Raw genomic sequence first — 27,889 nt, 5'->3', positions numbered from 1 at the left:
TCTGATGAAGTATGCGCCCAAAAGAAAACCCCCAACCCAAAAAAATGAAGAAAATGAAGAAAATGAAGAAAAGAAAATGAAGGGAGAAAATGAAGAAAAAGCCGCAGGTTAGTATGGTATTCCTATCTCCGGCCCCCCCCACCCTAGCAACTGCGGACCTTCAATGGCTGCTTGACGACTCCGTGGACGGAGTAGTAGTTGCACATCTCGACTTTCGTCTTCTTGCTGGTCTGTTCGTCAAAGCAGTAGCAGCCGCCTATAATACTGTTAGTCCGAGAGCATTAACAGGGGTGAAGACAGGATGGTGGTACGTACGTTTTGCCGCCCATGGGGGCGTGTAGAGGTGCAATGACACAGCCACATCGTCCGAGCTCTCATTCTGGATCTTGTGAAGTCCAATCTGCTGGTGGTTAGTAGCCGTAAGTGAGAGTTGGTGCTGCGGGCACTTACGTCGTCGGAAATGTAGGTCACAGCGTCATTGTTGTAAAGCGAGGTTTTCCTAACCTTCAATGGCTGGGCACCCGAAGCACCCGAAGCACCCGAAGCACCCGAAGCATCCGATGGCATCTCGTACTGGGTCTCCCGCAGAGTACCTTTCAACACCTTCGTTGATATGCGTCAGAATAAAGAAGTGTGCATGCGGAAGGAAGAAGAAAGAACCTTCATGATGCAGTGAGCACCAGCATGATCATGGATCAAAGAGCCCTTTCCAGGCGACCACACGAGAATCAGAAGATTCGCCTTCCCGTTGCCGTGATCGACAAAGTTCCGTGTGTAGTTACGACTGTAGTCGGCGTGGGCGTACTCCGCCCAGTCACGTTCGACAGATGTATAGTCGCCCATGGCGCGCATGAGGTCTTGCACGTCGACATCTGAGCTGTTGATGCCCGAAGAAGGGCCCAGGATTATGTTGATGTCCTCGACGAGGCTGTGGAAGGCGTCCGGGACAGGCGGAGGGCTATGTTTCTTGCAGGCGGAGCCCATTGGCTGGGTGCAGACATCGGTGAGCTCGTGGGAAAACGATCGTAGGTTCGGGGCCGGCATTGTGGCTGTTGTTTTTTGGCGGTTTCGTTGGCGGGCCGTGGGTTTGGGGGATTGTTGCTGATGGTGAAGTAGGTAAGGGAGAGTTCCGGGCTATGGCAAAAGCTCGGAAGGATTTCGGTGGGCGAGGCGATGATTCCCGGAGGAGGGACGTTGATCTTTAAGCTGGCCATCGTAAGAGCCTAGCAGTTGGAGTGGTAGGTAGATCCAAGTTGAATATAGAAGTGAAGATTCGCGTACCTCCTTCAAAAAGAGAGAATGTAGTTACCGGCAGGTACCTGTCTCAACAGCTGAGCTTGATGATGCACACCCGAGCCCTATTGTGACCAATTAGCGCCAGAAGCTGCAGGTGAAGATCTTTGGGAGTTCCTCTGATAACCGATTGGCGCATATATGGGGGTTGGTGTTGTGCTCAGTCCCGACAACCAGCAACGGCACGCATAGATTAACCGGACTGAGCATCTGGAGAGAGAGAAGCGGTCTTGGGTGGAGGGAGGTCACTGCGTCGTTGCGGCGGCGCATGGTCAGCTGTCGATGGATGGCTTTTGAGTGTGTCCGTCTGACTTTGGGCCTGCCGATGATATGCGCCGCAAGACGAGGACGGCCGCCGGCTTTCGCTCTCTCGCTCCTTATCGGTATGCCACGACACGGCTGAGACTCCATAGACAGATAGGTGCCTCAGCTTGCTATCATATCCTGAATACGTACACACATAGGTAGGTGTTCTGCAGGCGAGTGCCTCCAGCGCAACTGATATAAACTCTCCATACAATACGGGATATAGCTACATCCGGGTACTTTCTGCTGCAGAGTGAACTGCCGTTCACCAGCTGCAATCGGAAAGATCTTGGCCAGCGGTCCGAACGTTTTAGAGGAAGGCCGGCCCTAGCCACATGGTTGACGCAGGTGCCGGACGCTCGACGGAGCGGCATTCAGATCCGCAATAGGCCATGCCGCAATTACCCTGCTTTCCTGCAAGCGGCCATCCATTTCTTGAGCCCCACTAAACCATCAATCTTCTGACACGAACCCCACATTCACGGCGACGCCACCATACCAACGAAGCTTACCGAATTCACGAACCACGCCTGCGTCGAACGAAACGCGGCTTTACGACAAGATCACATACACCCCGTCACGGAAGACTTTGAAAATCACCTACCGCCACCATGTCGACCACCGGTAAGCCCGCAGCGACAGCGCACCATTACAGTCGACGCAAGATACTGTTCTAACAGCATGCAGTGGAAAAGATCAAGCAGATTGAGGATGAGATGGGTATGTACACGCCGACCCCCGATTGTTGGTGCATAGCGCATGTGGTGTTAACTCTCCGACAGCCAAAACGCAGAAAAACAAGGCCACTTCCTAGTGAGTGCCGATATTTCTTCCCCAACGCGCCAATTCATGATTGGGCTCACACGACGGTTGCAGTCATTTGGGTCAATTGAAGGCGAAGCTCGCTAAGCTACGGAAAGAACTTGTCACGCCTTCGGGTGCCGGCGGAGGTGGTGCTGGAGGTATGCGGAAAATTCAACTCGCTGCGGGCGCATGGTGGTGCTGATTCCGTTGGATAGTCGGTTTCGATGTTGCCAGAACTGGTGTGGCGAGTGTGTATGTGATTCCCGCCCTTTAGGCGTTGTGTGGTGGTGTTGTTTGGTGGAGTCTAGGCTAACATCTTGGTAGTGGTTTCATCGGTACATTCCTCTCTACTCTAATTTTCGGGATGTCGCGCAGTGCTGAGCCGCCTAGGATTCCCGTCCGTCGGAAAGAGTACGCTTTTGAATCTGCTCACCGGAACTCACTCGGAGGCCGCCGACTACGAGTTCACCACCGTACGTCGAAATTCTGCGTCCTAGAACCGTGAGCATCAGACTAACAAGGGCACAGCTTACTACCGTCCCTGGTTGTGTTGTTTTCAATGGAGCGAAGATTCAGATGCTGGATCTTCCCGGTATCATCGAGGGAGCAAAGGACGGAAAAGGACGTGGTCGACAAGTCATTTCCGTGGCCAAGCAGTGCAACCTGATTTTCATCGTGCTGGATGTCAACAAGCCCCTCACCGACAAGAAGATCATCGAGGCGGAACTGGAAGGATTCGGTATCCGGATAAACAAGGAGCCACCGAATATTGTCTTCAGGAAGAAGGATAAGGGTGGTGTTTCCGTCACGAGCACAGTACCGCTCACACACCTGGACAATGACGTGAGATTATTTTTTCGGAGGTCGAGTGATCGCTGAGCTAACCATCAAATAGGAAATCCGTGCCGTCATGAGCGAGTACAAGATCATCTCGGCAGACATCGCCTTCCGGTGCGATGCTACCATCGATGATCTGATCGATGTCATTGAAGAGAAGAGTCGGAGATATATACCCGTCGTCTATGCCCTGAACAAGATCGACGCCATCACAATTGAGGAGCTTGATTTACTATACCGAATTCCCAACTCGGTGCCGATCTCGTCGGAGAAGGTACATCCGGATTAATTCTGCCGTGTTATTTATCCAAAGACTGACTGATGGCGTAACAGGGTTGGAATGTCGATGAACTTCTGGAGATGATGTGGGAGAAGTTGAACCTCAAGCGCATCTACACCAAGCCAAAGGGTGAGCTGGGTTTCCATATTCGGGAACAACCTGATAGCTAATCGCGGGACAGGGCAATTACCCGACTACACATCCCCCGTTGTCCTGCGATCTGGAGCCTGCAGCGTCGAAGACTTCGTTAGTTCCATTCGCGTCCCCCCTGGACATGCAATTGCCTAAACTGACGGAATATCCATCCAGTGCCGATCCATCCACAAGACCATCATCGACACCTTCAAATGTGCTGTGGTGTACGGTCGGAGCGTAAAGCATCAGGGCCAGCGAGTGGGTTTGTCACATGTGCTGGAGGACGAGGACGTCGTAAGTGCTCCCAAGCGGCGGCGGCGGTGCGCGGGGATTCCGGGATATAAACTAACCTTCGTTCTTGCCACCAGGTTACTATCGTCAAAAAGTGATTTCGGTTTGTTTCTGTGAATTTTGTCAATATACTTGGTTTCACTTTCGGCGCTCAAAATGGAAGGATATGGAAGGGAACCGGGGGGAGGGGGGGAGGAAACAGGCAAATGACCCGCTGGGCGCTGTTAAGTACTCTATGGAAAACAACATCTCGCAACCTTCATCTGAACGGCTACTTTAGCCATAATCTACGCGTACTTATTCTCCTGATGGTGGTCTACATATGATATATCTCCCTAGACGGGCAATATTGTGACATCCACCGGCACCACCACCATGTGACCTTGATTACAAACCTGTTCGGTCTTAATTTCTGGTGTCCTCTACGTGCCCCCAATTTACATACACCGGGGGGAGTGAATTGATTGATTGATTGTCTGGCCAAGAATTGGGGGGGCAACGTACTCCACTCTACTCTACTTTGGCCATCTAGATAGTGATATTGAGCCCTCGCCGCACGTCGTCGAGTGGACTGTGGAGGTCTAAATTCCAAATTGCCGCAGGCCCGCAGGCCCCCAGTGGCCCAGCCGCTTTTCAGGTACCGTACTCTACACTCCGGCCTTGGCCAGCAGCTGTGTGTGTGCATGAGCGCTTGTGGCGTTTATGTTATGCGGGCTGCATTGCAAGTGGAAGTGTTCGAGAAGGCGAGGCTGCAGCTTCCGTGCATGAACGGGATGAGCAGAGGGCAAACGTCATCCATACAACTTTGATTTCTCCCCTCCCCCCTGGCCGCCTTCTTCTTCTTAAAGACAGGGCTGTGCTGGGTAGCAATGAGGTGTTTTTTCTTTTCGTTTTCGGGATTTGTTTTTTTTTTTTGGATTGTCCCTCCCCCCCTCCTTTTCTCGCTACCTGGCGCTCAGCCGTGTTCCGTGGAATATTAAAGTACCTTAATTCTATCAAAGAATGTTCCGAGTGGCTTGCTTGCTGCTGCTGCCGTACTCTACACACATCATGGCTGTGCTCACTTGGCGTTGGTTTTGGTTCGGTTGCACGGGTGTTGGTTCTGGTGATGTGAGTAGATGGATAGACGCCATTGTGCTGCAGCTTAAGCGAGTGCTCTTCTTCCGAGGGCGGATGTTGATGTTGATGCTCACATACGGTACTATATGGACGGTATCTAGGGAGAAAGGACACATCGCTGCACGCAGCTCACCCTCCCCCCTCCCCCTAGATACATGATGTATGTAGGCAGGCACGGGTACGGGATATACTTGCTTATGTTATGTATGGCGGCATCATCATATAGAAGTGCGCGCGCGTGGGAGAGGAGAGAGAGACAGCGCGGCCTTTTGTTTTTGATGGATCGCGTTACCTACCGCATCGGTGGGCGGCGTAACTACGGTGGGCGGCATCCACAACAACTTCCAGAACTTTCAGTGATCCCTGTATCGATACTATATCCAGGGGGTTCCCTTTTTTCTTTTCTTTTTTTCGTGCTGCTTTCTTCCTTTTTTTGCAGGTTGGTCTTCGCCGTCGCCTTTGCCTTTGCGATGAGCTCTGGCTGCTGGATGGCTGCGACTTCCGTGGTGTCCCCCCCATCCCCCCCAAGGTGACGGTTATGGCTGCTGCCGAACCTTTTGCTTGCTTGCTTGCCCCCTTGTCTGACAGGAAGCCGGGCGAGAGCGAGACGACAGACAGGGCACCTGTCCGGTTTGGGTCTGGGTCTGGGGGAGGAGGCGGAAAAAGGGATCTCCGAAATCGCCGTGGATTATTGGAGACCTTTTTGTTGCCTGCCTGCCCGCCTGTTGGATTTTGTTTTCTTTTCGGGGCGTTTCTTGAGTGTTTTTTCCTTGGATTTCCCGCTCGGACAGCTGCGAAGAAATCACCCGAATGGGGTTCGGCGGGATTATGTAGAGTGCTCTGCTGTACGCTAATTACTCCCTAGAAAGGAAAAAAGGAAAAAAGGAAATTCCATTCGATCCTGATCCTGATTCCTGATTCCTGATTCCTGATTCCTGATTCCTGATTCCCAGCTGGCTGTTCGGATCCCGAAGAGCTGCTTCTCGAATCGAGCTTCAATCTGGGACCGGACTGTTGGTTGGGTTGGGTTGGGACAAAAGGGGGAAGGGCTTTGATGCGATGGAAAGACACTCACGCAACACACACCAAACAAGGAGACAGAAAGACTGCCCGAGCATCGGGAACTGACAGACAAGACAGACAAGACAGACAGACGACTCGTCGGCCGCGCTGGCTTGATGAATTGAACCTGGCCGACTCTCCTCTCTCCTCTCTCCTCCCATGGCTAGAACGCGACCCCCCCCTCTAAATCGGCAAACCACAACAAAAAAAAAAAAAAAAAAAAAAAAAAAACTCTCGCTCGCCAAATTGGAACACCCCCCGGAAACCCAACCCAACCCATCTCATCCCAGCCTAATCCAACCCCGGACAAAGCCCATCCCCTTCCCCCCCAAAGGGACTGACCCAGAGGCGAGAGCGAACTTGCTTCCCTTCGCCTCGCCCGTCCGTCCCGTCGTCCGTCCGTACCGTCGTCTCGTCGTGTCGCCTCCCATTCCCGCTGCTGCCCGCCCGCCAGCCTGCCCACCCTCCCTTTTCCGCCGCTTCTGCTCCAGAAAGCCCAGCCAGTCCAGTCTGCCAGTCACTCACTCACTCACTCACCCTCTCACTCACTCACTCTCTCTCTCTCAGCCAGCCAGCCAGCCAGCCCAGTCAGTCAGCCAGCATCTGTACCCAGTCGTTCTTTGTCATTTCCTTGCTGTGCCTGTGCTTGCTTGCTGTACTTTGCTGTGCTCGCTGTGCTTGTGCTGTGTGCTTGCTTGCTGCCTGCTGCTGGTCCCCACCAACAAACTCAACCCACCCCCTCCCCACCCCCCAATTGCACGCCAGCCATACCAGTCCGGTCACTCCCTTACATAGCCCACATTCCCTCGCATGCAATGGACGCTGTGCAGAACCCACATGACGGGTACGTCGACCAGCAATGGGTTGACCTGGGAAATATGCAGCAACAACACCACCATCACGCGCAGCAGCAGCAACAGCAGCAGCAGCAACAACATCACCATCACGGACACCATCCGCTCTCGCCGCATCACCAGCAGCACCACCAACACCAACAGCAGCAGCAGCAGCAGCAGCAGCAGCAGCATCACCAGCACCAACAGCAGGATTATGGAGCTCACTATGGCTATGTCGAGGCCTCCGGCTTCGCGCCGCCAGACTCCTTCAGACTACAGAATCCTTCCATTCCGATAGCTCCCAGTTATCTAGGGCTCCCGCAGCAATGGGGCCAACAACAACAACAACAATCGATGCAGACCGGCCAGCAACCGCAGTATGGAGGCATGCCACAGCAACAGCAGCCAATTGCTCCTCCGCAGCTCGCAGCTGCCGCGGCCATAACGGCTTCCGCCAGTAATCCCACGCAGTCGACTTCAAGTCCGCGCCGGACCCTGACTGATGCTGACCGCCGGAGAATGTGCATTTTCCACGAGGAGAATCCGAATGTGAAGCAGACCGAGATAGGAGGTATGCTAAGATGCGATCCATCCTGCCCTGCCTTGCCGCCCCTGCCGCTGCTATTGCCGTTCACCCTTGTGCGCGTCGACGTGCACGTGTGGCGGCGGCGGTGAAGCCGGCGCTTTGTTTACCCTCAATTGGCTGACTCAATGGCGGCGTTGATAAAAGCGATGTTTGGCGTTGAACGAAGGTAACCACACGCAACCGCCTTGCAATCGATTGGAGGGGGTTTTGACCACCAAACGAAATGAGCACCCCAGCTAACTTTCGGGGGAAAAAAATTGCAGCACCGTATCCAAAGTCCTCCGACAAAAAGAAAAATACCTATTTCCAGATGATGGCAGTAGATCGCCAGTCAAGCGGAGCAAGGGCAAATTTCCGGACATAGAGCGCGCATTATCGGTGTGGGCAAAAAATACTAGGAAGCAGGGCATCACGTTGACGGACGTGATGATTCGCGAAAAGGCCAGGTTCTTTGCGACGAGCTTGGGCATCTCCGACAGCCACTTCAAAGCCAACAGCGCCAGTTGGCTGGAGAAGTTCAAACATAAAAACAACGTGCATCCAAACGGACGGGGGAGATCCGAGAGCGATGTGAGTGGCATGTCGCGGGGCAGGATGGGTCACTCGAGGAACGACTCGACCGTGAGTTCGATCGCTTGCCACGAAGGCGACGGCGATTCGCCCATGGCCATGAAACACTGCAGGAGTCAGGATGGCGGCGATTCCCCGGAATCGTACATGCCGATGGACATCTCGTACAAGTCGTTCCAGCACTCAGGTTCGGGAAGCCCTGGCCCATTCATGTTGGGGACGTTTACCGATGCAGGGGATTCACTAGGACCAACTTCGCCGCGATCTCCATTCTTCTCTCCGGACTCTGCCCAGCCGAGCCCGGGATTTCCTTCCCAACAGGGCCGCATGCCCGGTACACACCAGAGGCCGCGGTCCCAAACGTTCCCGTGCATGCCCATGGACGGGAGTTACATCTCACCTCCGCCTTCATCGGAGCCATTGACTCCGAAGCTCTTTGGCCAGGGCTCGACAGCGCTTGCATCACCCATACCGGAGGTTCCCAACCCATTGGCTTCCCCGCACATGACCCCGTCTTCATCGCACACAGGGCCATCGGGCAGCGGAAGTCCAGGGACACCATCCGGGGTTGCACCGAGTAAGGACGACGCCAAGAAGGCATTAGAGGTGGTCATGTCGTTCCTCCGACAGCAGCCCGTGGGATACGTCGAGCAGGATGAATATGTCATGGTTGACAAGTTACTGGAGAAGTTCGGATTGAACGGTCTTCCAGTTGGCAGCGGCAGTCCGATAGAAGCTGTTGCCGCCAGCATCGGCTTCTCCACGGACACCCCTTGACACCATCTCCATCGCCATCCTTCTCTTTTTGTCTTTTCGTCCTTTTCCGGATATTTACGTTTATTAGAGGGGGTTACCTCGGGGTTTCTTAACTGCTTCGCCTGCGTATTCCCTGACGTCTTTTTTGCTACTCCGGATGATACCCTCTCGCATATTTCTTTTGCATGGCGTATCCAGGACTTCTCCCTGGGCTTCATTTTTGGGTCTGCTTCTACTACTGTATTTCCACTTTTCTTTTTTTTTCCTACGGCATCGTCATTTCTCAAAGAGGTTTTTCTTTTTTTTCTCTTATTCTTCTTCTTTTCTTCTTATTCTTTCATATCTATCGGTTCCGGCGTTTGCTTTCTTTCTTCTCTTCTCGGAGATGGCGAGGGAAACGGGACATATTTTCTTGTTGGGGAGCCTTCTGGGAGGGTTCATGGGCGGGGGTTTTCATCGACAGACAGCAATGGTTGCCGGTGGGGTTAATCAATGGATGGTGAGCTGTATTGATAGGATAGGATAGGGTAGGGTAGGATAGGATAGGGTTGGTTTGCGGGTCGGGGTCGGGGTTGGGGCTGGGGGGGATATATCAGGGTTTCTGGGACGGTTGGATTGGACTGGATTGGATTGGATTGGATGGGTATTGGATGGGTATTGGAGTCTGGGGCATTCTGAGGGTGGTATGGTATGGTATAGTAGTTTGTACAGAAGGAAAGGACAGGAGAAGGGATGTTCTCCCGTGGTCCGTGGCTCGGATTCTATGTAGGTTTAGGGGGGAGGGATTGTGTGGTGTGGTGCGTGATCTTGTGTCAGCTTTTTTTCGGCCATATTCTTTAGTCTCCTTTTTCTTTTTCTTTAGACCCTTCTTCTTCACTTCACTTCACTTTTCGATTCGATACGGGGGGGGGGCTTCGACAGCTCAGCTCTGCTTTTATAGGCTTTTATTTTTTGGATGGATGGGTTTTTGTGGTTTGGTTTGGTTCTAGCTTTCTTCTCTTCTCTTCTTCTCTTCTCTTCTTCTTCTCTTCTCTTCTCTTGTTAAGACTCTAGGAGGGTGTTTGAAATTCCCCAAGTTATGTACAATACGGTACGGTATGTACGGTACGGTAGCGGTCTCTCTACTCTACTCTCCTCTGGTACTCGGTCTCGGTGTGTTTACACTTTGTATATCATGTATGGATGTTGCTGTATATACCTTGCCTAGATGCGCGCATTCTTCGGTCCGGACGACGGACGGCGGACGACGGACGAAGGAGAGCGGAGAGTGGACGGCGGAGAGCGTGCTGGATCGATAGATATGCATACGACTACTTATGCAGGGACTCGTGGCCTTGGGGCTTGCGGCTTGACAACTGTCAACGGTTGTGAGGGGTTGTTGTTAGCACGATAGGTAGGTAGGTGGAGACGGCGGATCGTGTTGTGATATCTCACTTGTTGCTTGGGCGCTTATGTACAATACAATACGCGCGCGGTCATGACGGCGGGATTCGGGAAGGACTGGCCGCCTATGTATATGTACCACCCAGTGTTCTCCATCGTTTGGTCCGTCCATCCTGGGCCTCGGCCTCAGACAGTGTGCCTCCCATCCGTCCTCAAAAGCCTAGGATGTGACGACCCAGGCTTTTCCAGCGGACAGCCGTCTCGTCCGTCCGGCGTCCGCCAAGCCCTGCTCAAAACCGCGATTTTGTGTGTGGCCTTTATGTGTACGAGTGAGATATGGTGCCTACATAGAGCGCTGTGATAGGTACATAGTTAGGGGCCGGGCGCCGCCGTGCGGCACCTTAGTTAGGCGGCCAAGTTGGAATACTGCTATATAGGTGCTTTTTACAGCTTGGGGAGCCTTGGGGAGCCTTGTGGAGCGGTGAGGGATTCAATCAGCCGAACATATTCACGTAACTTGGACGGCCGTCCGACGGTGGAGGACGGACGGGGACTGACTCGTCCGTCCTAGGCTCGGACCGTCCGGAATTTTGGCCGTCCGGACTGGACGCTGGAGAACACTGCCTACATACCTACTTAGCTTCCATATACCTACATACCTACTTAGCTTCCATATACCTACATACTTACCGTTCTCTCATCAACGGAGTACCTAAATGTACCCACCTACCCAGGTAGGTAAGTAATCGGTTCCTCCTACCGTACCGTACATCCTCTCTCCTCTCCTCTCCTGAGTCTCCTCCCATCATCCCTCTTGAGTCTTTCTCCTTCAGGCTTCCGCTTCCTCCTGGAGCCTGGAGCTTGGAGCCTGGCATGTGGTTTACGGCATGGCATGGCATGTCACTTCCTGCAGTGTTGCCGACAAAAACAAAACAAAAAAAAATCTGATACCTAGGCGGCACGGTGGGTGTGCGAGTTGATGGATCATGGATAGAGCTGTAGGTATTTGGTAGGTATGTAGGCTGGTATGTAGGCTGGTATGTAGGCTGGTATGTAGGCTGGTATGTAGGCTGGTATGTAGGCTGGTATGTAGGCTGGTATGTAGGCTGGTATGTAGGCTGGTATGTAGGCTGGTATGTAGGCTGGCTGGCTGGCTGGGCGAGCAACGATTGGGCGAAACAAAACAGAACAGAACAGACGGACGGCATCGATGCTCATACTTCTAGGTAGGTAGGTAGGCATTTATGTGAACATTATGTGCATAATGGATCCAGAACATTGCTGTGATTGCAATTTGCAGCCGGACATGCTTATATGTACCTACCTACTCTACATGGCTGTTCCGACACTGTCGAACGTAGGTATCATGCCTACCTACCTCTGGCGGGTAGAGGCCGGAGAGTAGGTACTAGTATTGGACCTTTGGTGGTTCGTATGTACATACACACGGAGTGTTTCGCCTCGGTGGGGATCTATAGACGGCACAGCCCACACAGCCCACACAGCCCACACAGCCCACACAGCACACACAGCTCACACAGCACAGCCCACACAGCACAGCTCACTCGCTCGTGACACTCAGGATATTCCAATTCGCAGCACTCGGCACCTACTTTAGTAGTAGTAGTACCTACTTCCTTCCCTCGACCATGATGACATGATACCTATACACCCGTAACCATCAGCACCAGCGTCCGCCCACTTTCCCACCTCCCCATCCTCCTTAGAGTTCGAAAGCCACTCACCCAAACCCCGACTTGACGGGCTCCATATTATAACTCGGCCTATCCGTTTTCGAGACGGGCAGCTTAAACGCGACGTCCTCAAACTCCTTGACCATGGCACCGCGGATCTGCCAGCCGAGACTGCCGCCCTGCCGCGCCTTGTCCTCCGACAACTCGCGCGCAACCTTGTCGAACGCCTCGCCGGCACCCAGCCGCTCCAGCGCCGCCGTGATCTGCGAGTGCTTCGCACACAGCACGTGCCGCACGTTGATCGATGTGCATGGCTTCAGTTTGTCGTCTTTCGACCCCGACGACGATTCTTTGGAACTGGAGCCGGAGCCGGAGCCGGCTTTTTTGTCTTTGCCGCCGCTACCGCCGGCTTTCTTGTTGTCCTTGCCCATGGTTGCTGGGTACGTTGGTGGGTGGTTGGTGGTGGGGGTGGTGCGCTGTGCGGGGTGGTGGGGGTGCAGGTGAGGATAGGTGTGGGAGAGCTTGTAACGTCGTTGTGTCGCGAACTACTAGTACTCTACTACTCTACCTATACGCTCGCGTTTCACAGACATGATGCTTACATACTACCTATTCACGATGGTAGCATATTGTATCACTCGTCAGGTTGCACCATCGAGCTTTTGGAATGTGTGAACAAGTATTGTAGTTATTGTTTTAGTCTGAAAGCCTCGAGAGAAGACAGAAAAGAGGGGTGGTATGTAGGCGGCCAGTGCTTCCCGCCGTCATGACCGCGTGCGTAAGCGACTAAGCAACGAGTGAGATGTTACAACACTTCCTCCTTTGCTGCGTCCGGTATTTCCCCGTGAAAACCAACCAGCAAGCACATATAAGAATCAAAAAAGGAATATGTACATGTCTGATGACTCAATGATTCCCCGTTAGCCTCGTTAAAACCTACTTACGCAGTATGTAAACCCAGTGGGAGAAACCTGCAGGCTGCTAGGAAAGAGTACCAACTCAACTCAACGAAAACGTCCGTACAAACAACAAACTAATAAACCAGTACATAAACCAGTAAATGTGTATATATCCAATGAAATTCAACTGAAATCCCTGTGCAGTTGTGCTATATAGCCGTTAAGCTTTTCGAGTCGCATCGAGGTTCGAAACAGGCAATGTATTCTGCCTCCGAGCATGGGCGTTCGATACCGTCAGGTAGCTGCATGTAGACATCGGTGTCTAGTTATCATGGGATTGAGAAACGCCGTGACGACGTCTAGATGATCGATCTTATAGGTAGTTGTTCTGTGCCGCCCCGCGAATCTCAGCAGGTACTGACGTACCGTAGGGTTATCAACTTATCAACTATAAGTGCATAGGTTTACTAGTAAGTACATAGCAATTCCACCGTCCACCTTCTTAAGCGCCCGTGACAAGAGTACTGTACCTACGCAGCACGTTGCGTTGGGCGAATGATACCTATGTGCGCGTCGCCGATGCCGATGCCGAGGGCCGAGTTGTTGGTGTTGCATTGCACAGGGTGTGGATGTGGAGGGATCTTCATGAAAGATCACGCAGCCCGCCCCGTCTGCGATGGATACATTGTACAAGACGTTGTCCGTGGGTGTAATCATCAATACATTCTACCTAATACATATGTACCTACATACCTACTTAACAGTGTAATGTAGGTACATAAGTTAAAATTTCGATCAGCAGAAATTCTCAAATGATACTACATGACCTTCCGCTCCAGAGGCCCAGTACGAATTACTGCCCCCACAGTTGGCTATCGCCAGTAGGTTGAAGCCGGTGTCGCTGGAATAGGTAGCATTAGGGAGTTCGCTCCTCCAGTGAATTACACACTGAAACCGAAATCTTCCCAAGACGCCCTCGAAAATGACGCATCTCCAAAAACCAACAGAAACAACGGCGGAGACAACGACAGCAAAGACAGCTACAGCAAAGAGAAATGAAGGTACAAAAAAGGAGAAACATGAGGTGTAAAAGCCAAAAAAAAGACACCATATGATACGCCTTCTCCGGTTCCAGATAATTCGCAATGACCACGAGTAATAAATACATGTTCTGCCTTCCTTGACTTCTCGTGACAAGGCCATAAAATAAACCTGTACAACGCAAATAATTGGCCTGGCTCAAAAGAAAACTAACGAGATTTACTCCGAGATCTTCAGATATGCTGGACGACCCCTTCGCGCCAATAAGATGTGGAGTATGCCGGTCGGAATACGGACGGTGGGCGGTGCTGGTTCGAGAGGCTTCCTGGTGCTGCCAGCCGCGGCTAGGTTTCGGGTCCGTCATTGGCTCGTTCCCGGATAATGCCCCTGCATTTAGAAAGACTCCACCGAGCGCTGATTGTGTGAGGGTGATCCGACCCGAGATCCTTCTCTCTCACAGCAACAACTCGCTCATACAGCTCCAGAGCCTGATTGTGCTGTCCCGCCTTACTGAGCACAATAGCCATACTACTGAATGTGACCAGTGTCATTGGGTGATCCGCCCCGAGAACCTTCTCTTCCGCAGTCAAACTCTGCTTGTGCAGCTCTAGAGCCTCGTCATATCGTCCCATATCGCGCAATACAAAGGCCATGTTGTTGAGAGTGGCCATAGTCGATGGGTCATCCAGCCCAAGCACCCTCTCCTGCACAGGGAGGATCCTCTCATACAACTCCAGAGCTTCAGTATACCGTCCCATTACACAGAGCACGCTAGCTTTATTACCAAGAGTGATCAGAGTTATTGGGTCATCCGGCCCGAGTGCCTTCTCTCCCACGGCCAAAACTCGATCGTACAGCTCAAGAGCCTCCTCGCACCGTCCAGCCTCTTTGAATATGGTAGCCTTGGCGTGGAGAGTGTTCTGAGTTACTTGGTGATTCGGCCCAAGCTCTCTCTCTTGTATAGGTAATACCCGCTCAATAACGTCCAATGCTTCTCGCATACTGGTGATCGCAAACCGCCGTACTAATTAATCCGTTGGCAGCACTTCTCCAAGAACGTTCCTTGTACCCAATGACACTTTCAAGTCCGGCAACCGCAACCCTGAAAAGAGGCATTGCCTCACTGTATCTACCCCTCTCCATATAATACTGAGCAAGGCGACTTTGAAGGTCATAAACTGACTGCGACCCTACTATCTGCACTGCATGAGCGTGTCGCAGGGCAACTGTGGCATGGGTCGAGGCTTCTTCGCATGCACCCCAAGTTGCAGGTTCCCCAGGATTGTAGGGAAATATCCCAAAGCATAGTTGAATGGCGACATTGGCAAAAAAGATATCGTTCGGATTTTCCGATCACGTACAGCGCCATCTCCGAGACAAGATCGTGTATCCAGATATTGCCCTCCTGCTTCCGACCGATCAGAGCCGCCGTATGAAGTTCCGAGACTGCACGCTCAAACTGCTCGGAATCCGAGAAAAGCTGCCGGAGAAAACCGTACGACCGGTCGCTTTCGATACCGATAGCATTGCTGGTTTCATCGGATTGCTCTACAGAATCCTTTTTCTTAGAAACTACCCGGCAGAAAGCACGGTGGGCTCCTCCAAAAAGCTTGGATGTTCTGCTGCTCAATTTGGTGGGAGAGTGTATTTCAAAGGCCTCTGAGATGATGGCATCGCTATCCTTCGCTTTAGGGACCTCCAAGATGGTATTCCTAATTCCCGCCTGCAGCAGAGACATGGGGGTATTATAATGGTTCAGATGCGCACTCAATTTCAACAGGACCATTACAGTAGACGAAAGTTGCTGAGTAGCGAGGGCGAAGGTCTGGGGAAAAGGCGAATGGAAATTATCGAGCGCCGGGCCGAGACCGAGAGTCTCCACCTTTTCCCGCTGCAAGAGATCCAGATATTTGGATAGCCCCCACTTCCTGTAGGAAATACAAGCGGCGCTTTGTTCAAGGGCTAAAGGCAGATTACCAACTTGCCGTCCAATCTCTGCAGCATCGAGACGATCTTTGGAAGTAGATGTTGCTGGATCCTTGCCCGTCCCTTTCAGTATCAAATCGGTCGCTTCTTCATTATCCATTGGCAGCAGTTCCAGCATCCCCGACGACCCAAGTGTTCTTGCCAGCCACTCATCCCTCATTGCGAAGAGAATAACTCTAGAACCACCCGATGGGAGGAAGAGCCGAACCTCGTCCGCTGAGGACACATTGTCGACCAAAAGAAGCCACTGTTGCGTCCGTGTGAGCCACTGTTTGACCGACTCGGTCATAGCTTCATGCTGAGTTGCCCGTGGGAGTTTTAGGATGGTATGAATCCCTTGGAAGCCTTGTGTGAGACTCTCGCGTCCGGTGGCGTCGACGTGGAACACATTACTGCATGGGTGCGTTTGCTGATAATCTCGCGCGAACTCCAGTATAATCTGGCTCTTGCCAACGCCCGGCATCCCATAAACTGCCGCCCGTTTGGAGCCCGATATGGAAGCAGAGGTCATTGTGCTTAGTTTCTGAAGTTGATGTTTTCTTTCCAAATGCCAGTTTATGGTATCTCCGAAAATGCTCCAGCCTTACCTTCCCGTAAAGCGGTAACTCAAGAGATCTGGCACTATGAAGATGCCAGATGCCACCGGCGGCTGGATAACATTGCTTCCTCCTGAACCGATGGTCAGTCAGTACGGGTTGTGGCATCGCTGATACCATCAGGCACATGTATCAGACAAATCATATACTTGCCTATCCGGTCAAAGCCTATTCGCACTCCCATCAGTCTCTGTTCCAAAGAAGCTCTTATTTCTATGCATACCATCGGAAATCATTCTCGTCTGATTAGCCTACGCCATCATCTGCTCGGCCTGTGCAGCTAAGTCGATCTCCCTTGAATGTTTCCCAACTTTCTCCTCGATGTCGTTGAATGGTCCCTGCAACGATTTCCAGACCGATGTAGCGACTTTCCCTGCGAGAAATCTCAATGTTTATCCTGGGCTTGCATGGGGCGTAACTCATGGTCGCCACTCACTTATCTTGGATCGTCCATAAAGTTTTGCAACCTCTATGCTAAATTCCAGGATATCCTCGTAGAATCTTGACGGAGTCAGTATGTACTCTGTTGCTGGATTGGTTGGCCATGTCAGTTGCACAACTTACCTTACCAACCTCCCTCGTAAAAGCGTTGTCACTCCATACGTTTCCACATACGCATGGTATCTCTCGAGACACAACGGCACCTCTTCCACCAAGCGGCATATTGTCGCATATGCGTCGTTACAATCCCGCATGATCTAGCACGTATCATAGGTGGTCAGATTCCCGAACAGCGAAATACAGTCACAGGAAAACCGAGGCCGCACGATTAGGACAAACTTGATCGAGCTCCAAACTAGGGCAGCCACATCGGGATCTAGAGCTCCAGTCAGAAATTGTGATAATTTTAAGGGTAACTTGTGATATATAACCCACTCGCTGAGACCGCAGTGTCGACGACGCTCGAAAATCTTTCGATCTTGGTGACAATCTCCGGAGACACCCTGCGAAATAGCCGGTCCATTGCGTTTCGCTCTCCCTCATTTTTGACCCCCGCTTGTTTGATCGTAGACAGGACATCGCCGAGGCTTGTTCGTTCCCGGATAAGTATGAGATGCTCCTCTTTGATTTTCCCTTCCCGATGAAGCTGCTCGTATCGAGAAAGAGCTTCATCGTACACGGAGGACAAGGTACGGTCCATAGACATTATGGTGGAAAAGTTGATCGTATGCGGTTGAAAAGCACCACTCGTGGGTGACAGCGGGACTTTGTACTTTTGGAACCGGCCTAAATGCTGTGGTCAACGAAACAGTCCGGGATACCTCCAGGACAGCTGTTGGTTGCCTGGTGGAGTAGTACATAGGCACAAGTAATATTTCTATCAATCCTACCATCATTATGCGTCTAAGCCTCCATGCAACTTCATGCGGACATGCTGCGGTACGAGTCATACCTATCGTGCTTCGGAGAATGTGTCGTGTGGCGAAGACTGCCAACAAGACGCCATCGAGATAAGTACGGGTAGAGCTTGGCTGAGCAGTCGAACGAGTGGGGAGCTGTTCGTGTGATATTGTGAAGTGCGATGGACTCCAATCATGGCAGTTGTTTCTCTTCAAAAGGTCCAACCGGACCAGGCTTATCGTGCCAGAGTACATAGCAACCATAACCAAAGCATTGTCGACCACGATATCAGAAAAAGTGATGGCTTTGAGAGTAGTAGGAACGGGGTAAAGGAGAAAGCTGTTTAGTCGGAGGAGTGCTTGTGTGTACCAGTACATACCTCAGTATGAATTTACACGCTAGTTAGCACTAACCAGCCCCCGCCGCCAAGCCCTCGAACTGCAACCATCGTCACTCCCGTACCACTCCCAATCCCTCGTCTCATACCACCACGAATCACGAACAATGGCTTCCGGATACGGTCTCAACGGCGGTACGTCTTCGTATGCGGGAGGGTCGGGAGAGAGATAGGTAGACTGACGGTTCGGCAGGTGTTGGAAGGGTACGTCCAGTTCAGTTCGTGGGGTCGAATAAACCGCGGGAGCGGAAAGGGATGCTTGGGCGGAGGGAGCGGACGGATGGCGGCAGCGGCGGAAGTAGAGACGCTTGACGGTCATGGCCTGGGGAAACTGCAGTGAATCCGGCAGTGAATGCGCCCAATGGTCCACCTCGTGAACCGCTGATGGGGGAAGCCAGCACTCGCCCGCACGACCGGTTTCGCAGGCCATCCGTTCCTCCGTCACGTCCTGCTGCGTCCGCGCCGACTATCCCCCCGCTATCTGCTCCTGCCGCCTTCTCCTCCGCTACACCCATCGCCGTCTACACTGCTGATCGGTCTCCAATGTAGTGCTACCCATACTGGCAAGACTTCCTCGCATGCTACGTCATCAATACGAGCGAAACCAGCAACGAAAACCGCTGGCGCTGCGCTCCGCAAAAGAACGATTACTACGAATGTCTTCACCACCACAAGGAGGTATGGCATCCTGCTCCCTCCACCTCAAAACACCAGCATTACAATTCTCTCCACAATGACCTACCTACGGCTACCAGAGACTGATACCCACGGCCAACAGATCGCGAAGACGAAAGCCATCCGGGCTGCCTACATGCGACGCATCGACAGCGGTGGAGGCCCCGGAATGCCGGAGGGAGGAAAAGCTGGTGATGCAAAGAGTGTCGGCGTGCTTTCGAAATAAGGCATTAGTGGGTGGCGAAGGCGATGGCGGCACAGAATACTCTTCGGGACTGGAATTAAGAGCGCAGCGTTATTCCGTGGCGGAGGTGTTCGGAAGTCATATGGAGGCAAATAGTGAGGGTAGTCTCGTCACAGTATCCAGACCGTCGCCCAAAACACAGCAGATTTCCCAACTCCGCTATATTTTGGAGTCCATGTGGGCACAGTGCCCCTGATTGCACAATTTGGCCGAACGTATCGCAAGTCTTTGAATATGCCAACCCTGTAGCAGGATATGGTGGTGTTGTACCGGGACTCTCAGTTGCTTCCCTTCCATTACCGGATTCACATTCGCGCTCGTGGATACGCGTCGACGGCAATAGGTACAGTATCAATACCTAAAAATACAGCCAACAGGCTGGTGTATGGATCTGGTTCGGTTTGGGTTTCACATTCAGAGAGGACTCCATTATGGGCCCCATATTCAAAATTCAAATGCGCCCACCCTCGATTCTGTAGGATGTAAGATGTATTCATGAGAATCCACTGCACTGCGTATCATATCCTACCGACTGTATACCTTGTTCAAGGGGGGTAATAAAAACGTTGCTTCCCGCCGGACGCATATTGATATCGTATAAGGGCATTAAAAACTCGTATTTTGACCGTACTGATACCATATCACTACCATTTTTACCCCCCCCCCCCCACCCCTCCACTAGGTATACCTATACAGGATGAATGTGGCCTCTTTTCGATTCAGCAACGGCACCGTTTAGTTATAGCTGCCAATGTCCACCCTCTCCAGGCCTAATTACCTATTATCTTCCCCCGCCAGGGCCGCTACTCCCGTCCTCCGCGTCCCCCGTTTCCCTCGGTCATTAGAGGAGAGTTCTCGACTCCCATACATACCAGCCGCTCCTCTCCTCTCCTCTCCCGCTCCTTCCACTCTTCCTTCCTGCTCTCTCCGGCCCCCAGCGGTTTACAGCTAGGCACTTAGTTGGTTACTACAGTACTACCGCCGCAACCGTGATCACTCGTGAGTCGTAACTTCCGCTACACACTGTCCTCCTCCTCAGTGACCCGCTGACGCCTGGACAGTTACTCCACTGAGGTCTGGCCGTCCCCCATTGTCATACCCGCCCCCCTCCGTGGTTAAACCATATCACATCCGACTCCGCCGCCTGGACGACCGGCGGTAACTGTCTACCTACCTATCTGGCTTGAGCGTTAAGCTGGGATGCGGTTAAAGCGTTTGTAGCTTTCGTCGGCGATTTACCAGTCCTGTCGAATACTGTAATCGCCGGATTCACCTCCCCGTGCTGTAAGCTTGCAACTGCCTGTTACTGCCTGTGCTTTGTCGATATGCACTGTCAGTTTGTCACCTCCCGCTCCTGTCCGTATACTTCTCTCCGGTCTCAGATCTCCGAGATGATAGTATGGGTAAGAGGTAGGTACCTAGGCAGTATTCTACTATAACCCCCCAAATGCGCCGTATGATTGATTAGTTCGGATTGGGATGAATTCTATCAAGTCACATCCGATCTTCCTCGCAGGATATATGTATCAAGCATCCAACTCCTGAGTCCCAATCCCACCGGCGTCTTCACTGGTCCACGATCTCTCCCTCGAAGGAGAACAAGCCCACGGGACAGGATAGCTTTAAAACGCGCTTTGCAATAAACAATAAACAGACGTACGGATGCAATAATGCAATAAACCAAGCAAGCAAAGCAAAGCGAAGCACAAAAGTCCCCGATCAATCCGACCCCACACATCATAGTCATGCCACCGTCACCACCGCCACCACCACAGTTACTGCCCTTACGCTGCGCTGTACTACACGTGCTCGACGGGCCCTTCCGGCAGCAGTCCTGCACGCGCCTCGTCGGTGCCGGAGCCGTCCTCGTCCTCGGCCTTGCGGTTTCCGAGGCAGCAGCGGAGCGGGGGTTGTACCAGTTCTGTATTTTGATTAGTATGTGATGATGGGAGAACAGGGGAGGCGTGTAGTTACCATTGAACAGGAATGTGCCGTAGACCAAGAGGGCGAATCCCAAGATCTGCAGCCACTTGAAGCTCTCCCAGTGCAGGGCCAACGACACGACCCAGATGAACAGCGTGCGGCAGGTATCGATGATGCTCCTTGCGGTAGCGGAGATAGACCTAGTAACCGAGATACCAAAGAAGTTGAAGCCGCCGATGGAGACCATGATGGCGAGCGACGAGAAAGCCACAGTGGGGTACGACGTGATCTCCCTCCAGCCCTCGACGGCATCGAAGTAGCCATTCTGACCCTCGGGCGTAACACCGACCGTAAAGTGGAGGATCGTCATTCCGAGCACGGTGACAACGAAGCCAAAGATTCCCTCCCAGCCGACGACCTTGAGCGGCTCGAGCGAGTACTTCTCGAGCACCCATTCCTCGACCACAAACTGCGTCGCCGTGAAGATCTGCGCGAACGCGATCAGGAGCACCCCGATGACCGTGCTCACCGCCGGCGACAGATCCCCCATTCCCTTGCCCTGGTTCGCCTTGATCCGGTCCTCTGGCGCCGGGTCCTTAAATATCGCGCCGGCCATTCCCACCACACCCACACCGATGACGACCACGAACAGCGCGAACCACTGGAACGGGTACAGCACGCGCTTCAAGAACAGCACACTGAACAGCCCTACAAAAAGCACGAGGGCGCCACGCGTCATCTGGTAGATACTCGCCGCCACGAACAGCAATCCGACGTTCATCAGGGTAGTCCCGGCGATATCGCAGCAGGCCGGGATCGCAAGTAGGAACACCTTCATCCCGGAGATTGGAATACGCCCGTCGTCGTAGACAGCCTTTGGCGCCGTGCTCATGCTCGCGGTGAGCGCACTGTCCTCTTCGTCCTCGGACGGACCCACCGGCTGGTACCCGTCGTTTTCGCGACGTTTCCGACGGTACAGCGATCGCAGCGAGAAGCAGCCGACGATTAACCAGCATCCTACGCACACACGACATCAGCACCGCGCTCGCACCCCATAGCCCCGCCACTCCGTAGCAAAAAGTCGCGTACCCATCTCGCCGACAAACATCTGCAGTCTGCATACACCCTATTAGCTCCTGCTAACCGGGCTCGTTGGACGCGAGGGGGAAGCTCACGTCTGCATCACCGGCTGCTCGAAGACATGGCGCTTCTCGGGATCGGGGTTGTCGCAGTCGCGGACACATTGCATGTCCTGGTACTTGGTCAAGAGGGTATTGGCGACACCGGTCGCCAGCATCTACACGCACGCATCCTCATTAGCTGTCTCTCCCTCTTTCTCTCCATCTCCCTCTCTCTCTTCCCAGTACGTACACCAGTAACCAGGGCAATAATGACAAGATTTGGCGGCATGGCTGCTGCGTTTCCTCGAGTCTCGAGTCTCGTACGTGTATGTGGAAATTGGTAGAAAGTAATAAAGAGGTCCTTTCTCTTCGCCTCTCTTTCGGTGATGTCGAAGCAGGAGGGAGCGAGGGAGGTTGGGACTGGGGGAGCTCAGGTGCTCTCGTAGCAGATAGGTAGTAGTCGTGTGTCAGTCGGTTAGCGCATGTACCTTGCCTCCGTCCGCCGTGACCACGGCCACGACCACGACTACGGCTATGCCGCGTTGATCCCCCGTCAACCGCCACGATAAGGCGCGGCATGGGCGGGAATCACACTACCGTAGTTAAGTGCGGATTTTGGACCCATTCAAAGACGCAACGGGAAGAAAGCAGACGATCGAGTCGAGAAAGAAAAAAACTCGCGATGTAATACTGTAAAAAAAACCATTTCCTAATAGAAGAGTCGAGATGTATTTAGCAGAATATTGGAGCTCCTCCGTCCCCGGCTCCCCGCAACAGAGAAGGATATATCATAAAACAATAGGTACCCCACGGAAAGGCCGCATCATAAGAACTCACCCGACCACCCGCCCCATTTCGTCCCTTGCTTTGCCTTGCCTTAACTCGGCCCCCGATCTCGGGGAGGCTGTCCCATCAGTTCCCCCGTCCCCAGCACTGCACCCGGCTGCACTGCACTCTCCTGCACCGTCGCCCTGGCCGTCGCCCTGGTCTCCGTGTCGGAACCATATCCGGTGGCACACCGCACCCTCCCGCCTCACTCCCCCCCAGCACTGCCTCCTCATCCTCGTCCTCATCCTCATCCAGGAGTATCACACCTACACCAACAATCACACCCACCATCCCACTCTCCTCACCCTCCTCCCCATTACTCTCCTCCCACTCCTCCCACTCCTCCCACTCCTCCCACTCCTCCCACTCCTCCCACTCCTCCCACTCCTCACCATCCTCACCCTCCTCCTCCTCCCCACTCTCCTCACCATCCTCTTCCTCACTGTCCCCCTCCTCACTCTCCTCTCCAATCTCCTCCCACTCCTCTAGATCCACGACATGCTCGCACTCCAGCACGACGCCGATGCGCTCGCCCGTGGCGGTGTCGTATATGTTCCTGCATTTGTGAAGGACGAAGGTGGGGCGGTCGTGGGGCATTTTGTTGGTGCTTGGGGGCGGGGATGGGGCGGGACGGGGCGGGGGAGGGGGTTATATAGGTATATGGACGGTGGGATGGTGGGATGGAGGGATGGTGGGTTAGTTGGTTGGTGGGTTGGTGGGTTGGTGGGTTGGAGGTCAAAGTAAAGAAGGTTTGGGTTTGGCCATTGCTTATTTGAGGAATGGTAGCATGATTCCATCTGGAAGAAGCTTATCGAAGGATCAGGACCGCACACACGCTGGAGTGGCGGGCGGGCCATACTGTAGAGTAGTGTAGTATTGTCCAGGCTTCCTGGCTTCCTGCCGGTTTTTTTGTTTTTGTTTTTGTTTTTGTTTTTTGTTTAATGATTAAGGGCCCCGTTTGGATGGATGGATGGCCTCAGTTTCCAGTCTCAGACTTCCAGTTCTAAAGCCATAGGTACCTACCAAGTATTCAGTTCCTCGCCGGGACACTGAATACCAGGTACCTACTGGTCAGTTTCAGTTTCAGTTTCCGAAAACCCGTGAGGTAGGAAAACAGAGTGTTTGACAGTTCTCAGTATACCAGGTACTCAGCCATAAGTCCCAGCCATAAGTCCAAATACCTAATAGATAGGCTTCACCAGAACTTCAATACTAGTACCTAGACACATTTTAGCCCGCTTTTATTTCCATCGTCGGAAGGTGAGTCCATGGTGAAAGTTGAAATGCGGTACTGAGTGGTGGTACTGAGTGGTGGTACTAAGTGGTGGTGGTGAAGAAAAGTGGTGAAGAAAAGACCTCCAGATGGGAGGCCAGTTCCCGTTGTATGAGATAGGTACTTACGTTGCTTGCTATATGGCTGGATCACAGATCATGGTAATGGCAATGGCAATGGGGGGAGGGAGGGGCGGGGGAGGGGGTTTATATAGGGATATAGGGACGGTGGGATGGTGGGATGGTGGGATGGTTGGATGGAGGTCAAAGTAAAGAAGATTTAGCTTTTGGCTGTTGGCTTTTGCGGAATGGTAGCATGATTCCATCTAGAAGAAGCTTATTGAAGGATTAGGACCGCACACACGCTGGAGTGGCGGGCCAAGGTGTGGTCTAGGCTTCCTGGCGGTTTTTGATTCAAGTTGCTTGCGACCTATCTGGATTCCAGACAGTGGCAATTTCAATGGGGCTTTCTGGCTTCGAGAGCGAGCACTTTGTGGAATCGGCAAGAGTGTTCTGTCCGAGTGACTTCACATGTATCGCCTAGTACCCAGTACCCAGTGATCACTGATCATACAAGACATCTATTCACTATGTATCACCACCACCGACACCACCAACACCAACACCAACACCAACACCAACACCAACACCAACACCAACACCAACACCACCGCCACCGCCACCGCCACCGCCACCGCCACCGCCACTAGAGAAGTAACTACCATCTAGAGTAGACAAAACACCAACCGGACCAATCGACCAAACAGCTAACCTCCCAAACCGCCAAACCTTCAAACCGACCGACCACCCAAGCCAACGATTTAAGAACCAGCAAAAGAATGTACCGTATGTATGCCGAACCAAAACCGTTCCTCTGTCATTTCCTTCCCCCCAAGCCCTCAAGCCCCCAAGTAAAGCCAAAGCCAAAAACACCACCCTCCCTCCCAACAAGACCAAATCAAACCAATCCGCCCAATCCCAATCCGCCCAAACCAGTCCCAATCCGATACCGTCGCAAGCAAGCGCGATATATAAACAAGCAAAGCATCGCAACGTAGTTCCAATAAAACATAAGATACGGTAGGTTCGTCCGTCCGCCCGTCCGCGTCGATCACATGATAGCGCAGACGCCCCCCCTCGAGCCCCTACGTCTATCGCCGTCCCATCCGCCGTTAACATTGTTGTCCCTCCGCCTGCCTCTACGATGACCCGCACCGCCGACGGCGGCACTCGCCTCCTCCGCGGCCATCATATGTTTCGCCCAGGTATCCTCGAGCAGATTCGCCTTATCCACGTCGCGCCCCAGAACGTGTCGCGTGTGCTCATCCACCGTCTTCTGGTACTCGTAGTAGCACTTGAGAAGGATCAGCCCGGGCTTGATGGGCTCGGAACTCATGTGTTCCGTGTTGCGGCTGAGGACCTCGCGCACGCCGGTCCATGTGATGTTTGGGCAGTCGAAGACGACGAGGCGCAGGGCGACATGCGAGAGCGAGGTGGCAGGTTTGTTGGTGGGTGTGGGGCGCTGACGGACGACGCGGGCTGCTTCGGCGAGGGTGTGGTCTGACACTCGGGCTGGAGAGGGCCACGTAAGCTTTGCATTTCATCCACAGGTGACCGGCGATGACAAAACATACTGTTGTCCATCTCGAGATTCCACAGTTTCTCGCATTTCCGTAACAGCTCCACGATCCCGACGTCGCCCATGTTATCGCAGTAACTGACCTGGAGGTGTTTGAACACCTTTGCCGCAGGCCCCCGGGCGATGTTGAACAGCGTAGTATTCGAGAGCTCCTGACACTCCTCGATATCGAGATGTGTCAGCTTCGGCAGCGTGGGCAGCAGCTGCGAGAACCCCGCGTCCGTAAGAGAACGGACTCCTCCGAGCTCAAGCTGCTGCAGGTTCGGGACATTGCCGGTGAGATGTCTCAGCGTATTATCGGTGAGAAGCGTACACCGGCCAAGATCCAGATGCACCAGCTTCCGGGCAGGCGCAGTGCTACGGTCCGTAAACGGGTCGATCTCGGGGTCGACGCCCTCGACCAGGAGACGGATGTGCTCGTCCGTGACGCCGGCGGTATCCCCCAGCTGCAGCCTCTCAATCGTATTCCTCTTGAACAGCGCCTGCATCAACCCGGCATCGTTGATGTGTAATTCCGAGGCTCTAAGCTCCTTCAGACCCCTACAGTGCTCGACCACCCTCTTAAGCCCTCTCGCATCGGCATTGGTGCAGAACGAAACATTCAAGCTTTGCACCAGCGGACAGCTCTGCGCGAGCATGCGGCAGGTGGAGTTCGTCACCGACGTCAGCCCGGAGACGTTTACGTGCACCAACTGCGGATTCCGCATGATGATGAAGTGGACGATCGATCGCTCGAACTTGCAGCCTTCCAGCGACGCCGAGACGAGGTTTCTGCAGACGTTCGCGACCGCTTCGACTCGCCAATCCTTTTGGAGCTGGACACACCCGCTGTACGGACGCGATGTCAGCGCACCCGCCAGGAGCCCCCGAGTAGCTAGAGGGGCCAAACCGTAGGTTCAGATGCCGCACAAAATTCCCCGCCGAAACGATCAATTGCGCCAGTTGAGCGACGGGAATACGATTGTAGAACTCGGACGCATCGATGGTGTTCCACAGCTGTCCATCATAGCACAACCGGTGAAACTCCTTGTTGACCTACCACCCCGCCATCAGCACACAGACACACACACACCCAATCCCCGAGCTCTCCGTACTCACCGCCGAAAGCTTAACGAGCTGCGTAGGCCCACAAAAGCTGAGGACATTCATCTTGACCTCTTCGGGCAGGTCACCCCACGTGGCGGTAGCGACGGGTTTGGGGGGCTCGGCGCAATCGACGAACAGCTCCAGCTCGCTCCCGGAGTCGGAGCCCGAGTCGGCGGCAATGTTCAGCAAGTCGACGCAGCTGACGCTCCCCCGAGCGGGGGCCGGCACCTGCTGCACGGACGGCGACGATGCGAAGCGGGTTATGCGGTTGAGCAAACGCCGACGCCGGCTCTTCCGGTCCTCTTCTCGGTGGTCGGCGACGGCGTCCCAGGTGCTTCTGCGCGGTAGGATCGGCATTGTCGCTTGTTTCTTTGCGTGCAGTCAAGCTCTCTCTTTCTCTCTTTCTCTCCGTCCAACAGAACAGAACAGAACAAAACGAAAAGGGACCTCCGGCGACTGCTCCTCGGGCTTTAAGGAATGCTCGCTCGCTCAATGGACGATCTGTGGCTTGCCTGCTTGCCTGCTATCTTGCCTGCTTGCTGGCAGTTGTACGCGCCGACCGACTGGCACGGCAAGTACAGCCAGTCTCTCTCCTTTCTCCTCTTTCTCTTTCTCTTTTTCCTCTCTCTCCTCACGCAACGCAACGTTTTGGAGCTGTGGCGGCCCTGCGGCTGCCAGTTGGTTGGTTTGGTTGGTTGGTTGCGCCGCCGCCGCCGTACGTCTGGGCCCTGCAGCTGAGCTGGGTGGAGCGAGAGCGAGAGAGCGTCCTGAGCTTCGGAAGGCGGTTGGTATGGGTAGTAGGTATGGTATGTAGGTTTAAACCTTCCTCTTCCTCCAGTCGTTCCGTTCACTGTCCGTCGATGAAGAAGAAGTCGGGCAAATAAAGAAG

The 27,889-nt window shown here is 53.4% G+C and overlaps 10 protein-coding genes across 10 annotated transcripts; 4 read left to right on the top strand and 6 right to left on the bottom strand.

Annotated features, from left to right (window-relative positions):
• Positions 1 to 127: 127 nt before the first annotated feature.
• BZA05DRAFT_27432 (RmlC-like cupin domain-containing protein) lies at positions 128 to 1,178 on the bottom strand. The gene is made up of 4 exons (XM_051480256.1): positions 661 to 1,178; positions 451 to 603; positions 316 to 400; positions 128 to 256 (listed from the first exon to the last, which is right to left on the bottom strand). Exons 1-4 carry the CDS (start codon positions 1,042 to 1,044, stop codon positions 144 to 146), a joined length of 735 nt encoding a protein of 244 aa, XP_051339977.1. The 5' UTR covers positions 1,045 to 1,178; the 3' UTR covers positions 128 to 143.
• Positions 1,179 to 2,053: 875 nt separating this feature from the next.
• BZA05DRAFT_395875 (P-loop containing nucleoside triphosphate hydrolase protein) lies at positions 2,054 to 4,255 on the top strand. The gene is made up of 13 exons (XM_051483482.1): positions 2,054 to 2,223; positions 2,287 to 2,319; positions 2,382 to 2,412; positions 2,476 to 2,561; positions 2,619 to 2,655; positions 2,728 to 2,738; positions 2,794 to 2,876; positions 2,932 to 3,246; positions 3,299 to 3,514; positions 3,574 to 3,649; positions 3,702 to 3,766; positions 3,830 to 3,949; positions 4,024 to 4,255. Exons 1-13 carry the CDS (start codon positions 2,211 to 2,213, stop codon positions 4,042 to 4,044), a joined length of 1,107 nt encoding a protein of 368 aa, XP_051339976.1. The 5' UTR covers positions 2,054 to 2,210; the 3' UTR covers positions 4,045 to 4,255.
• Positions 4,256 to 6,750: 2,495 nt separating this feature from the next.
• On the top strand, positions 6,751 to 9,176 carry BZA05DRAFT_27325 (uncharacterized protein). Its single transcript, XM_051480255.1, has 3 exons — positions 6,751 to 7,534; positions 7,694 to 7,715; positions 7,813 to 9,176. The coding sequence occupies exons 1-3, from the start codon at positions 6,943 to 6,945 to the stop codon at positions 8,894 to 8,896; spliced, it is 1,698 nt and encodes a 565-aa protein (XP_051339975.1). The 5' UTR covers positions 6,751 to 6,942; the 3' UTR covers positions 8,897 to 9,176.
• A 177-nt stretch (positions 9,177 to 9,353) lies between these two features.
• Positions 9,354 to 9,901, top strand: BZA05DRAFT_395869 (uncharacterized protein). The gene is made up of 2 exons (XM_051483481.1): positions 9,354 to 9,389; positions 9,460 to 9,901. The coding sequence occupies exons 1-2, from the start codon at positions 9,372 to 9,374 to the stop codon at positions 9,862 to 9,864; spliced, it is 423 nt and encodes a 140-aa protein (XP_051339974.1). The 5' UTR covers positions 9,354 to 9,371; the 3' UTR covers positions 9,865 to 9,901.
• Positions 9,902 to 11,457: 1,556 nt separating this feature from the next.
• Positions 11,458 to 12,481, bottom strand: BZA05DRAFT_395867 (putative peptidyl-prolyl cis-trans isomerase nima-interacting 4). Its single transcript, XM_051483480.1, has 2 exons — positions 12,004 to 12,481; positions 11,458 to 11,922 (listed from the first exon to the last, which is right to left on the bottom strand). Exons 1-2 carry the CDS (start codon positions 12,381 to 12,383, stop codon positions 11,889 to 11,891), a joined length of 414 nt encoding a protein of 137 aa, XP_051339973.1. The 5' UTR covers positions 12,384 to 12,481; the 3' UTR covers positions 11,458 to 11,888.
• Positions 12,482 to 14,236: 1,755 nt separating this feature from the next.
• On the bottom strand, positions 14,237 to 17,621 carry BZA05DRAFT_418182 (uncharacterized protein; the record flags this gene model as incomplete). Its single annotated transcript, XM_051485501.1, has 7 exons — positions 14,237 to 14,894; positions 15,254 to 16,417; positions 16,466 to 16,547; positions 16,911 to 16,975; positions 17,039 to 17,172; positions 17,242 to 17,291; positions 17,351 to 17,621. The coding sequence occupies 7 exons, from the start codon at positions 17,619 to 17,621 to the stop codon at positions 14,237 to 14,239; spliced, it is 2,424 nt and encodes an 807-aa protein (XP_051339972.1).
• Positions 17,622 to 18,245: 624 nt separating this feature from the next.
• BZA05DRAFT_395862 (uncharacterized protein) lies at positions 18,246 to 19,384 on the top strand. The gene is made up of 4 exons (XM_051483479.1): positions 18,246 to 18,347; positions 18,406 to 18,416; positions 18,762 to 18,890; positions 18,991 to 19,384. Exons 1-4 carry the CDS (start codon positions 18,320 to 18,322, stop codon positions 19,111 to 19,113), a joined length of 291 nt encoding a protein of 96 aa, XP_051339971.1. The 5' UTR covers positions 18,246 to 18,319; the 3' UTR covers positions 19,114 to 19,384.
• A 1,231-nt stretch (positions 19,385 to 20,615) lies between these two features.
• On the bottom strand, positions 20,616 to 22,670 carry BZA05DRAFT_27190 (uncharacterized protein). Its single transcript, XM_051480244.1, has 5 exons — positions 22,426 to 22,670; positions 22,230 to 22,351; positions 22,144 to 22,169; positions 21,106 to 22,071; positions 20,616 to 21,052 (listed from the first exon to the last, which is right to left on the bottom strand). Exons 1-5 carry the CDS (start codon positions 22,462 to 22,464, stop codon positions 20,931 to 20,933), a joined length of 1,275 nt encoding a protein of 424 aa, XP_051339970.1. The 5' UTR covers positions 22,465 to 22,670; the 3' UTR covers positions 20,616 to 20,930.
• Positions 22,671 to 23,087: 417 nt separating this feature from the next.
• On the bottom strand, positions 23,088 to 23,600 carry BZA05DRAFT_451532 (uncharacterized protein; the record flags this gene model as incomplete). The annotated part of the gene is made up of 2 exons (XM_051487445.1): positions 23,088 to 23,269; positions 23,309 to 23,600. The coding sequence occupies 2 exons, from the start codon at positions 23,598 to 23,600 to the stop codon at positions 23,088 to 23,090; spliced, it is 474 nt and encodes a 157-aa protein (XP_051339969.1).
• Positions 23,601 to 25,359: 1,759 nt separating this feature from the next.
• BZA05DRAFT_27149 (uncharacterized protein) lies at positions 25,360 to 27,668 on the bottom strand. Its single transcript, XM_051480240.1, has 4 exons — positions 27,013 to 27,668; positions 26,804 to 26,949; positions 25,910 to 26,742; positions 25,360 to 25,847 (listed from the first exon to the last, which is right to left on the bottom strand). The coding sequence occupies exons 1-4, from the start codon at positions 27,355 to 27,357 to the stop codon at positions 25,387 to 25,389; spliced, it is 1,785 nt and encodes a 594-aa protein (XP_051339968.1). The 5' UTR covers positions 27,358 to 27,668; the 3' UTR covers positions 25,360 to 25,386.
• Positions 27,669 to 27,889: the final 221 nt, after the last annotated feature.

The sequence above is a fragment of the Tricharina praecox genome, assembly GCF_024521635.1.
Source record: "Tricharina praecox strain CBS 144465 chromosome Unknown BZA05scaffold_10, whole genome shotgun sequence".
Taxonomy (NCBI): Eukaryota; Fungi; Ascomycota; class Pezizomycetes; order Pezizales; family Pyronemataceae; genus Tricharina; species Tricharina praecox.
The sequence above is the reverse complement of the archived record's forward strand: the minus strand, read 5'-3'. Positions and strand labels throughout refer to the sequence as shown.